This window comes from Crotalus tigris, unplaced genomic scaffold, assembly GCF_016545835.1.
Source record: "Crotalus tigris isolate CLP2741 ecotype Arizona unplaced genomic scaffold, ASM1654583v1 scf7180000018227.753833, whole genome shotgun sequence".
Classification (NCBI taxonomy): domain Eukaryota; kingdom Metazoa; phylum Chordata; class Lepidosauria; order Squamata; family Viperidae; genus Crotalus; species Crotalus tigris.
In genome coordinates, this window is record NW_024096893.1 from 557,204 (window position 1) to 570,498 (window position 13,295).

The 13,295-nt window shown below is 40.0% G+C and overlaps 1 protein-coding gene across 1 annotated transcript in view; it reads left to right on the top strand.

Annotated features, from left to right (window-relative positions):
• The window catches only part of GAS6 (growth arrest specific 6), a 59,376-nt gene that overhangs the window by 40,412 nt on the left and 5,669 nt on the right, over positions 1-13,295 (top strand). The window contains exons 8-12 of the mRNA XM_039349136.1: positions 2,937-3,058; positions 4,718-4,836; positions 7,861-8,050; positions 10,782-10,946; positions 12,674-12,842. Of these exons, the coding sequence (XP_039205070.1) occupies positions 2,937-3,058; positions 4,718-4,836; positions 7,861-8,050; positions 10,782-10,946; positions 12,674-12,842 (765 nt within the window). The remainder of the gene's footprint in view (positions 1-2,936; positions 3,059-4,717; positions 4,837-7,860; positions 8,051-10,781; positions 10,947-12,673; positions 12,843-13,295) is intronic.

Below are 13,295 nucleotides of genomic sequence, written 5' to 3' on the forward strand. Positions count from 1 at the left end.
ACCAAAAAAAAAAAAGGAAAAAAATGGGAAAATATAGGTAGTCCTCGACTTACAACAATTCACTTAGTGACTGTTTGAAGTTACAACAGCACTGAAAAAGCGAATTATGATCATTTTTCACACTTACGATTGTTGCAGCATCCCCAGGGTCATGTGATTTACATTCGGATGCTTGACAGCTGATTCATACTTATGACATTCACAGTGTCCCAGGGTCACGTGATCAATGGCCAGGGGATGTGGCCAGCTGATCACTCAGGTTGCAGAGTGCCTGTGGGGGGGAATCTGTGGGTCTCTGGGATGGGACTGGGGTGGGTGCCTTCCTTCCCCCCTTCTCTCCCCTTGTCCCTTCCTTCCTTCACCTCCCTTAATCTTTCCTCCTTCCCTCCCTCTCTCCCATTGTCCCTTCCTTCCTTCTTTCCTTCCTTTCCTTCCTCTCCCTCTTAGTCTCTTCATCCTTCCCTCCCTCTCTCCCCTTGTCCCTCCCTCCCTCCCTTCCTTCCTTCCTTTCCACTTTGTCGCTTCCTCCCTTCCCTCCCTTCCATTGTTCCTTCCTTCCTTCCCTCTGTCATTGTTCCTTACTTCCCTCCCTCTTCGTCCCTTCCTTCCTCCCTCCCCCTCCATGCCCATGAAGGGACAAGGGGAGGGGGATAGGCTGCCAGCGTGGCTGGTGGCTTTACTGCTGGCAAACCTTCCTGTGCACAGGCAGAGACAGAGGAGAGCTCGCCCAGCTCACTTGCTCAGCTTCGCTGAAAGACATGCCGCTTGCTAAGTTAGCAGAAGCTCCAGGATCAGCGCCAGGCTACGGCTGATTCACGCTTCTGCTAAATTAGTCGATACGTTTTCTAGCAAAGCTCGAGCAAGTTTGCTGGGCAGGAGCCAAGGAGAGCAGCTACAGCTGCAGAAGCGTGGATCAGCTGTAGAGGCTTGCCCAGATCCTGGACAACAGGGAAAGAAGGAAGGATGGAAGGGACAAGGGGAAAGAGGGAGGGAAGGAGGGACAAAGAGGGAGGCGAAAGGAAGGAAGGAAGGAAGGAAGGAAGGAAGGAAGGAAGGAAGGAAGGAAGGAAGGAAGGGACAATGGGAGAGGGAGGGAAGGAGGAAGAGACCAAGAGGGAGAGAAGGAAAGGAAGTTCCAGCCAGGAGAGGCTTGCCAGCCCGGCTGCCAAGGAACAGAAGAGCGCAAAGCCAAGGAGAAGGTGGTGGTTTCCTCCTAAAGGGGGCTCTTTTTCTCCACCGCTTCCCTGGGTTTGTGGGGAATTTCTCATCACCAATGCTGACAGGTGCTCCTTTGAGCTCGTCACAAGCTTTCTTGCCCCCTTTGCTTCTCCCCCCTCCCCCGCTTTCATGAGGTGCCCATGGGAAGCCAATCGTGCTTTGAAGCTTAGGAGAGGAGGAGGAGGAGTCCCTTCCTCCTTCCCTCCCTCTCTTCCTGTCAAGCCCCGGCAGGCTCGACATGAACGGGCGGAGGAGGAGTCGAGGAGTGGGGTGGCAAAGGAGACCTGCGGCCGTCGCCAGACCTCCTGGTGGATAAGCGCAAGTTTGGGGATCACCAGCTGACGGGCACAAGAGTTGGGTGCTGCGGTGGTCTCCCCTTCGCTGACCTGCGTACACGAGAAGAAGTCAATCTGATTGCTGCACAATGAGTCTCTGGGGAGGGCGGGGCCTTGCTCTGCGCTCTTCATGCACCCCCTGCAGGGCACATTTGGTAGAGTTCATGCAGACTGCCGCCAAGCAGCATATTTTCCACAAACAAGTGAGGTGGAGCGGATGGGGGGAGGGAGAGAAGGCGGTTGACAAGTCCTGCCTAAGACCATCGGAAATATGTGTTTTCTGATGCTCTTAGGCAACCCCTGTGAAAGGCTTGTGCGACCCCCAAAAGGGTTGCGACCCACAAGTTGAGAACCGCTGCTCTATATCAAGACCTGGGAAAGATATCTCCAACATTTAAGGTTAATAATTGATAATTTAGGAAAACCTGGCCTAACCATGAACCCAGAAAAGTGCCATCTGGGATATCAAGAAACCTGATATAAGGAGTTTATGATTGGAAAGGGAGAAGTTAAACCAGAATATAGAAAGGTTGAAACCCTGAAACAAGTTGTTTTGCTTTTGGGGAAGCCCCCAAAACAAAGGAAGAAGTTTGTTCTAGCAGGGTGTTATCACAGGTTCATACCTCATTTTTCTATTGTGACTCAACCCCTCACAGACCTAATGAGAAACAAACCTCAAGGATAAAATTTCAGGAAGTATTTGGAAAAATAAAAGACACATTGTGTGGGAAGCCAGTATTGAAAGGACAGGATTTCCCCCAACCCTCTGTTTTATAGACACAACTAGCATAGGCTTAGGTACCATGCTACCCAAAATTATGAAGGAATGGACCACTCTATGATCTACCTCTCAAAGAAGCTCCTCCCCAAAAAACAAAAATATAACACCATTGAAAGAAAAGCCTATGCACTAAAATGGGCAATCGATGCTCTGCATGTATATTTGTGGGGTCAGGAATTCATCATAACAATTGATCATCAATCACTCACCTGGAGTGTAACAAATGAAATATGCCAATTCATGGTTAACCAGATGGTATCTTGCATTACAATCTTACTGCTTCAATGTCATACATTGAGCAGGACAGCAAAATGTCACCACTGACTTCCTATCGTGTTATAAGAAAAACACAGAAATGGCATTACTCTCATAAAAATAAAAAAATAATCAAAGATATTGATTATTTTTATTAAAAGGGGTGAGATATGGGAGGAGAGAAGTGGCCCAGAAATGGAATATTTTTTTGCAATGCCAAACTAAGTTCTCTAGAAAGAATAACATGTTGGATTTTTCTTCACGGTTGCTACTACTGTTTTAAAATATATCTTAAGTCAAATACAACAATTTAATTTTCTACTTTTCTTTTTATTGGTGTTGTATAGATGTGGATGAATGTGAAGAGAACTTCTGTGAGCAAACATGTGTTAATTCACAAGGAAGTTATACTTGCTACTGCAATGGAAAAGGCGGAATTAAACTCTCCAGTGATATGAATACTTGTGAGGTAGTATTTTAATACTTCTATTCTGCAGGAAGAAATACACAAATGGAGCCTAAAGTTTATGAGATAGCAGTGTATAAAGTGAAAAGTTTAACTCATTCCCTTCACTTTAGTCTGGAGAACAATTTATTAAAATACTGTTTGTCTATATAATAATATAAATTATAATACAAGACAGTGTTCCCTATCATGAATAGGGAAGATGCATGCTTAAAACTTTGGTTTTCAGTTTCATTCATACAGCATGTGTGGCTTGTTTATCTTGCCAAATGAAATTTCTGATACGAACTTACAGGTTGTCCTCGACTTACAAGTGGTTGTTTAATTGCTGTTCAAACGTACAACAGCCTTAAAAATGATATTTTATAGCTTGTAAAGCACTTCTAGATGTTGTAAAAAGTCTCTCCACCCGCCACTCCTTTGTCACATGATTACATTGGCAACCAGCTCGTATTTATGGTTGATTGCCAAGTGTCCCATGATTATGTAGGGAGAGGAAATCCTTCAGTGGGCTTCAGGAACAGATCTCAAATCCTGAAGATTCATCAGTTTCCTAGGGTAGCAAGCTGGTGAATGCCAGCATTCGGAAGGCTAGAAAGATTTGTGGGAAGGCTAGCAAATGTGATTGCTCTCGCATTTGTTGGAAGACCTCTTCAAATTGTGCAGTTTGGAGAAGAAGTCTTCCAACCATCAAGAGAATGGGGCCCACTTGCAGGATGGTGCAACGTGGTTTCAATAGGAAGGTTGCACCTTCATATTAACTGGGCGGGTCTACAGCTGCAGAAAAAGGCAATTTAATGACCCACATAAACATGTAACAACAGCAACTGGAAAACTGGGATTGCAGTCATTGAGTGAAATGGTCACATGGTTGTCTCAGTTGATGACTGCTCTGCTCAATTTCAATTGTGGTTGTAAGTCCAGGATTTCCTACACAAAGTTGCCTTCAGTCAACAGACTCTCTGGGTCTTTCACTCCAACGTTTTCTGCCTGCTGCTATTCAGCCTTTTTCACCAAAGATCCGTTAAATGGACTTGTTTTATGGTCTTTTACATCAGAAAGATGTGCTATATGACTGAACAAAATAATAATAATATACAGGTAGCCCTTGGTTTACAACCACTCATTCAGCAACCATTCAAACTTGCAACAATGCTGAATGAGTAGTACTTAACCTCTGGCCATAGTTATAGTCTCATAGTTATGTGGTTGCCATTTGTGATCTTTTTTGCCAACTGCCACAAGCAGAAATTAATGGGGAAGCAGGCAGGGGGTTGTAAATGGTGGCCATGTGACATTCTCACTTAATAACCCCTAGTGATTTCGCTTAACAGTGGCAATCAGGACTGCCAGAATTTCTATCGCTAAGTGGTGTGTGATATTTAAGTAGGGAAAAGGCTGTTTGATGGAGATGTTTACAGTGATATTTTGGACACATCAGTCATAGTAAAATGTGGTTGTGAAATCTACAGCTAAGCTGGTTGCCTAGTTTACTATATCTGCTTTCCAGGACAGTACAAAATCAAGGAATGATGTAAATATAATTCATACACACACATGCACACACACACACACACACACGCAAACACACACACACCTCTTTGTAATTGTTGATCTCAATCTAAGCAGAATGTCTTGAAAAAACTTTTCTCCCTCCCCCAGGATATTCTGCCTTGTGTACCATTTGCTACTACAAAAAGTATTAAATCCCTCTATCTTGGAAGAATTTTTAGTGGGACACCTGTCATCAAACTAACCTTTAAAAGGAGACAACCCACAAGGTGAGAATTGCTGTTTAAAGGCAATTTAAATAATAATTTTCCCTCTTAAAAGAATTTGATTTTCCTTTCTTTGCAATTTAGGTATGTCATCCTGGGCTGGAATTCTAAGACTTAACTAAGGATGAATTGCCTAGTGATGCTTAGTTCTGAATAACAATTAAAATTATGCCCTTATTTTATGTCACTGGAATCCTTACAGGAGTTCTTATATATGCCAAGATGGGTAGTCTTTGGCTGCAGACCATTTGTGATGTGAGTTGCTGGGGTTCAAATTTGAGGATTTGGGATTTTAAGAGCCGTAGTAGATATTCTTCACTTTGATCTTCCTCCATGTCTTGAACTCCTCCCAGATAAGGAGCTTTCCATTTTGAGGCAGGGGTTGAAGGGTTAAAATACTGATTCTGTCTCTTATGCATGGGCACTAACTTTGCTAGTTGATGGCATAAAACATTGTTCATCAATGTATACATCTTTGAACATCAACATTGTCCTTTGTAAGTTCCAGGTTCTTCTTTTCATCTTTTCCTTTGTGTATATCAGAATCTAACTATATGAAATAAAGAAATACCAGAAGACCTCTTTACAAGCTCTTTCTGTAGATAACACACATGACAGATAAGGGGTAAAAGAACAATGCATCTGGCTTGGTCTGATGCTGTGCACACCATTACCTATATCAGTGGCTTGCAATCCACTGAATACAGTTCTTATGAGAGGGATGTGAGTAGCTTACCACATGATCGAAAACCTATAGTGCATGGTCAGCAATATATGTGCAAGCTTCCTTTCTGAAGGTTTCTTACAGCAAAAAGTCATTGAAGAAATGTCAGCAGTCATATGAATGTTTTGGTGGCAGAAGCAGCAGGTCATATGTCTTGTCCACATATGGTTATAGTTCTTGAAAAAAATTAACACATTTTCCAGCAATGATAAGACAGTGTGTTATAGAAGAATTGTTTGCAGAACAAGGAGAGGTTGGGAACTCTCTCTCTTCCTTTTCAGCTATCTCTCTTGCTACCAGGTTAACAACTTTCACTAGAACACACAACAAATGTGTCATTCATTTTCTTGTTTCAGGGTAATTTCCTCTTCAAATGATGCCACAGACATCACAAGTATACTAGCTTAGGGGTCAATGAATTCTAGGATTGGGATCAGCTAGAACAGGGCTTTTCAACCAGTGGTATGGGTACCACCTGTGGTACATTGGCACTTGGCAGGTGGTACGCAACCATCCTAGAAAAGTGGTAGTGGGAAGGGGAATGAGCTGAACCAGTTGCAGCACCGCACAAGCCTGAGCAAGAGATGGCTGGAGCTGCAGGGCTGTCAGGGCTCACCGGAAGCGCCAGGATCAGTACCGCTTTCCAGCTGATTGGCACTTCGGGGCTTTCAGGGCTCAGTGGAAGCACCAGGATCAGTGCCAGACTCCAGCTGGAGCTCGGTGCTGATCCTGGTACTTCTGTTGAGCCCTGAAGAAGCACCAATCAGCTGGAAAGCAGCATTGATCCTGGCATTTCTGCTGAGCCCAGAAGAAGCGCCGATCAGCTGAAATGTTGCAGCATCTCCAGGGTCTTGTAATTTACATTCAGATGCTTGGCAACTGATTCATATTTATGATGGTCACAGTGTCCCAGGGTCATGTGAAGTGACCAAAACCTGCTGCAACCACCCAGCAGATGGGGTGAACAAAAACCAAACACCCCCACCCCTGTTGCCAATCCTCAACAGAAATGCTCACAACAATGAAAACCTCGGACAGGAGGAAGACACCGCCAGGTGGGCAGGCAGGTGTCTTGCTCGGCTGTGGCTTGGGGGGCACTTTTTTCAGTGCCATTGTAACTTCAAACAGTCACTAAGCGAACTGTTGTAAGTCGAGGACTACCTGTTACTTTATCACTTTTTCCTCTTTTTTTTTAGTCATCAGGTTTTTGACACCTTGCTAGGCGACTGGTGGTACTCGGATATTTCCATATCCTAAAAGTGGTACAATGGGTGAAAAGGTTGAAAAGCCCTGAGATAGAATGCAGTTATTGGGGAAGGCGATATAATGGTTGATTGAAATTTCCCATAATTTCCTGCCAAGACTATCGTCCTTAAAATATATCAATTTACACATGAAAATAATTGGTGCACAAAATGGCATCTACAGGTAGTCCTTGACTTACGACTAAATTGAGCCCAAAATTTCTGTTGTTCCACAAGACAGTTGTTAAATGAGTTTTGCCCCATTATATGACCTTTGTTGCCACAGCTATTAAATGAATCACTGCAGTTGTTAAGTTAGTAACATGGTTGTTAAGTGAATCTGGCTTCCCCATTGACTTTGGTAGTCAGAAGACCACAAAAGGTGAACATAGGACTCCGGGATACTGCAACCATCATAAATATTGAACCAATTGCCAAGCATCCAAATTTTGGTCACGTGACCATAGGGATGCTGCAATGGTCATAAGTGAGAAAAATGGTCATAAGTCACTTTTTTCAGTGCCACAAAGTCACTAAACAAATGGTTGTAAGTGTAGGACTACCTATACTACAAACTATGGAGATAAAAAAAAAAATGACCAAATATACATCACTGTACGAGAAGGAATAGCAGAGCCAGGGTGGGGCGAAAAGAGGGATCAGCTTAGAATCGCTACTTGTCCAGAGACAGAACTGAGTCCAACCCCCCTGGGCTGCCGTTGACTCTTACCTAACTCTAAGCAGACCTTAGTGGAGAAGATTCTTATGCATAGGCTTTTAGCAATAAATCAGTTAAATTGAAACATCACATGTGACTTGTTTGTTTTATGCCTGATAATCACAGTGCAAAACCTGACCTTTTGTACTTGCTGACTTTGAATGTAAATGCCCAACGTTTGGGGTTTGCCTGATGGTGTCTTGTTTCATCATCCCCCAATGATTCTATGGCTGGTAGTTATTTTTTAATCAGATGGTGGTAGTCTGAAAGTATAAGTGTCTGGAAAACAGACTGTATTCCCAACTTAACTCTTTTTTTCCTTCTTATTCTCATGTGTCCAGATTTGAAGCTGAATTTGATTTTAGAACCTTCGATCCTGAAGGTATCCTTTTTTTTGCTGGAGGCCATCAAGACAGAACCTGGATAGTCTTGGCTTTGCGCAATGGACGGTTAGAGCTGCAACTCAAGTATAATGGAATTGGCCGGGTGACCAGCAGTGGCCCAATCATCAACCATGGCATGTGGCAGACAGTGGGTATAGTACAAGCTGTTATTCTCATGCCTTAAGTCTCTTAAGCTAGACAAATTCCATTGGTTATAATTGGGTGGTAAACTTTATGCTACATTGCCGGACTTTTTACTGCTTTTATTACTATTCTAGATTTTTTTAAAATTATGCTGGTTGGAACTTTTATCTTGTTGGCAATTTTATTTGTGATTTTAAATGGTACATCACTTGGAATGATGTGTAGATATTTTTAAATAATACAATGACCTGTACTTTGCCCATAGTTAAAAACTAACATTCTATTTTATTAAATATAAAGAATTCTATTCTTAAATACATAATATTTTTATTTTTCTGCAATTTTGTGACATTATTTAACTTTCAATGTATTTGCCTCTGCAGTTGTCTTTAGAATTGTAGGTTAATGCTGAGGCAGGCAGGGTAGAGAGATGTAAACTTTGGCAAGTACCAATCCCATTATAGTGAATCCTTTTTAGCTTATGAATTTTAGACACATGGAAAGGGGAAAACCACTATCAGTTTAGCCAAATAATCAATTTACTTGCAAGAAGATGTATATACCTTCCTACATAAAAGAAATAGCTATGATACTATCAAACATACCATACCAAAGTCAAAACATATGAATAATTGTAAGAGTTAAAGTCCAGTTTAACTCTCTATATGTAGAAAAGCAGGAAAAATGTAGGTTGATTTCAAATACATAATTTTCAACTAAGATGATTAAGAGGTTAGTAGTCTTGCAGTTGTGGATACATCTGGAAGATACTGATTATGCAACTGGAATTTGAGGCTGAGATTGCTTTTCTTGGCTTATGGATGACTTATGTCAGGGATCCAAGAATGCACCATCTAGTTCTCTTGGATTACTTGAAAGCTTTTAATTCCCTGTAGGATTGGGCCTTGAATTTAATAGTAATTGTGTTTGCTCCTGCCAGGACATGTTCAGAAAGTGATTTGGAAGACTACTGCCTATAGCGATGTACATCACTGTACAGATGACACTTCTCTCTAGTTTAGAGTGGGTTTTAATGCAATCTAATTTAAAATGTTTTATTCCCTTGACTGTCTTTGAGCCTGATAACGGACTGGATGAGTGCGAAGAAACTGAAATTAAATTCAGAGAAAATGGAGAAGCCTTTGATTGATAGGCCTTCAGGTTCATCCTTTTGTAGATAAAATTGTATAGTTGTCCAAAAGAGCTGGAGTGCAAAAACTGAAAGCTTCTTGATCTCCAGCTGTTTGTGAAATTTCAGATGATAAGGAATGTGCTTGAAGCTGGTGCACTAGTCATAATTGTTTGTAATGATTCTTGAACCAGTTCTGGTAGTAGTTTCCTGTGTTTTGGTAAGAATCATATAATACTGTAATTGTATGAGCCTAATGACAACAGGTACAACCAGTCTTAGAACTGACAATGAAGATACTAAAGTAGGAGACAGATTCTGCCTTTCAAGATCTAATATCAATAGTAAAGAATAAGCAGTCAAGTCTTGTTCTAGGCTACTTCTTGTATTTTTTGTTTGTGATTACTTTTCATGAATTTCAGAATCTGATCTTTAATTATCAATATATGTAAAATAATGGATAACAAGGCCTACTTGTACTTATTTCAAAATTAATTTATTTGTATCTGTGTATATGAACCATTCTCTTTTGTAATCTTGTACATTTCTCTCAGAAAAATTCAAATATGCACAATTTTAATTCCCCACCCTACCCATGGAAAGGATAAAAGAAGGGAGAATCCTTGTCTAAACATTATAAAAAGGTTTAAATTTACAGGCAAACTGTTTCTCCAGAATATCCACTATCTTTAAAAATGTTCAAAGATACCGTTCTGTTCTCAGTCTTTTGCTTATTCCTTTCTGTATACTAGCTTCTTCTTATCAGCCATTCTCGTAGTTTTTAGATAATTATTTAGGGGAAGATATTACTTGGAATAAATCTGGTAAATGCATGAATCTATGGTCAAATGTCCCACCAGTTCCATATAGATAGTCCTCGACTTACAACAGTTCATTCAGAGTTACAACGGCACTGGAAAAAGTGACTGACCATTTTTCACACAACTGTTGCAGCAACCCCATGGTTACATGATCAGAATTTGGATGCTTGGCAATTGGTTCATATTTATAACAATTCCTATGTCCTGGGGTGATGTGGTCTCCTTTTGCAACCTTCTGACAAGCAAAGTTAATGGGGAAGCCAGATTCACTTAACAACTGGGTTATTAACAACTGCAATGATTCACTTAACAACTGTGGCAAGAAAAGTTGTAAAATGGGGCAAAACAAATGTCTCACTTAGCACTATAAATTTGGGGCTCATTTGTGGTTGTAAGTCAAGGACTACCTGTATATGATTGGAACATGAGAGAAAACTATTTACTGATCATACGGTTTGTCTTGTTATTGTTAGCAAATATATATGTATGTAAAATACTGTCAGACTTTCAATTTTAATATGTGGAGTCTCACTTGAAATGGCTTATAGGAACTGCTTTGTTAAGCCAGCTTTCCCTTTTGTTCCTTGCTTCACTTTTGAAATTACAGTGTTGACCTACAGAATGAGAAACACAAATTATTGGGGTGTATGTATTTCTGAAGACAAGACTGATTCATGGACACCAGATGACTTGAAATTAACTCATTGAATAATATTGTTTTATATGAGTGATGCTGTGTTTTTTCATATTTCGCTATTGATCCCTTTGTAATTATGTTCTGTCAGATATCAATTGAAGAATTGGAAAGAAGTTTAGTTATAAAAGTCAATAAGGATGCAGTTATGAGGATAGCTGTCTCAGGTGATTTGTTTACTCAAGACAGAGGACTTTATCAACTAAATCTAACTGTTGGAGGAGTTCCTTTCAAGACCCATCATCTTATCCATTCTGTAAGTAGGACTGTTCATTGCATTCATTTTGTAATCTGTAGTAAAGCTGGGCAACTGATGAAACGAGGGATAGATCTATCTTAGATTCAAAGTAAGGTACATTTTTTTAAAAAAAATCTCATAAGTCAGATCACTTTTAACCACAAGAGTAAATTTGTGCAGTAGAACACATACTCAGGAGGTATGTCAAGAGAGCAGAATTACTCTCAACACTATAGAAATTGGTTTTTCTGCTCTTTTTGATTTTTATTTTCCATTGTTCACTTATATCTATTTTTAGCTGGGAGCTCTAGGTCAACATACCTTATGAGCAAGTCTGTTTACTCCTCTGCATTCTTTAGGGTTCCCCCCCCCTTATACTTCCCTGCTGATAGTGTTTTGCAACTTTTATCACTCTGTAAAGTACTTAATTTGCTGACTATATGGAATCCTACATTTTATCTTGTAATGCTATGCTTTCTTGAGAAAATTCTGACTAAAAATTATTTATGATTCACTTCATTTCTATATTTACTCCCTCTGGAAGAATGCAGAATGGTCTATACAAGTCCAGTCCAAATAATAAACTGAATAAAATTAAAATAAAAGCAACCACTCTAAAATGCAGAAGATAAAGCAATGATCAATTTCACAAAAGATGGAAAGATAATTTTACAAAACCAGGCTCATGGCAGTGAAAAAAATTATATAATGTTCTTCAAATGGAGAAAAAGTGTATAAAACTAAAATGACATCATTTTAGCCTAAGAAATGATATCATGCTGCATTAAAATTTATTTTCTTACCTTACACGCCTTCCTGTTCATGAATCCTTCAATCGCTCTTTTAACAAACTGTTCTACCAGCTCTGCACCCAACTTCTTCACTCAAGATGGATTCACATTTTCATAGCCTGTAGAAACAGTTCTTTTCCTCTGGTTCTTTTCTCCATGCTTTGTGACACTGCAGCTTTCTATGAACCAATGAAAGCAGCAGGTGGCAAGGTGCCAGGAGGGACCACATGAGCAGCACCTGCCCTTCCCTCCCTTCCACTGCTTTTATTTATTTGGAAGAGGAGCCAACTGCTGCCATCTCTTCTTATCTGCCCAATTTGATTGATGATCAGACATAGATGTTGTCCTCTAACTTAAAGAAATAGAGGAGGAGAAGCTGTGGCAGAGAAATGGCACCCTTTTGCTTAAAGCAGAACATTCTTATGTTACCTGTTACATGAAGCAGTTTTGGTTGGCTTACGATAGCCAGTCAGTTTCTATCCACATCCTACAGCCATGATGCTATAAGATGAATTAAGTTTTACAGATGCCTTTCCCCCACCTGCTCTGAAGTTAAAATCTCTCAGGTTTTATCTTCTTATTGTAGGGAAAATGCTATAATGTTTCCCCCCAGTGCTGTTCTCTTTTTAAAGATGGATTGGATTGAGCACAGCATTCCAAATGCAACTAAACTATAAGCTTACATAAGTCTATATGATCTATCTTTACCAAAATAAAGGCCATTGAAGTAGTGTAATACTATTGTATGTCCTGGCAGTGGTGTCAGATCGTGGTTGATTAAACCTATGTTGTTTTATAATACATTATATTTATTGCGTATAAATACAATTCAATATATTGAAGAGAGATTTGGGGTTACTGAAAAGCATTGTTTTCTAAGTTAAAATATTTGGATAAACCCCATTCCATTTTCATCAGCAGTTCAAGGAAAGGTAATTCCCCTTATCTCATTAGATTAACCCTCGACTAGATGGATGTATGAGGGCTTGGAATTGGCTGAATAAGGAAGACATGACTATCCAACATACCGTCCGAATGAATGATAGGATGCAGTGCTTTGCAATTGCAGGAAGAGGCTCTTTCTACCCTGGCAAAGGATTTGCTATGTTTAATCTCAGTTATGGTAAGTACTTGTTCTTAATTATTATATAAATGAAAGTTTTACAAGAAAATTAGTATGTCTTCTAGGCATGGATGAAGAAGAAAAATTAATAGCACAATTGTAATATTTAAATAACTCTGAAAAAGCTAAACTCTTACAAAGGATATTGAATATATGTATAATGCACAATCTAATAGCTTTTAGGAAAGCACAGTACATATAAGGTGATTTACTTTTTGTGGGTTGCAATGTGATATGCCTCTTTTCCTGCCAACATAACCTGGCAGACAATGCATGGCATGATTCATTACTTTGGAGAGAAAATTCACTAGGGCCTAAAATGTAATTGTCATTTTTCCTCATGACATCTGGCAATGTTGAATGGATTCAGACTTCATTGTTGCTTGCTTTCCCAATGATAGATAAACATCTCTTGAGGCTGAATAATATACATAACTATTACAGGTGCAATTC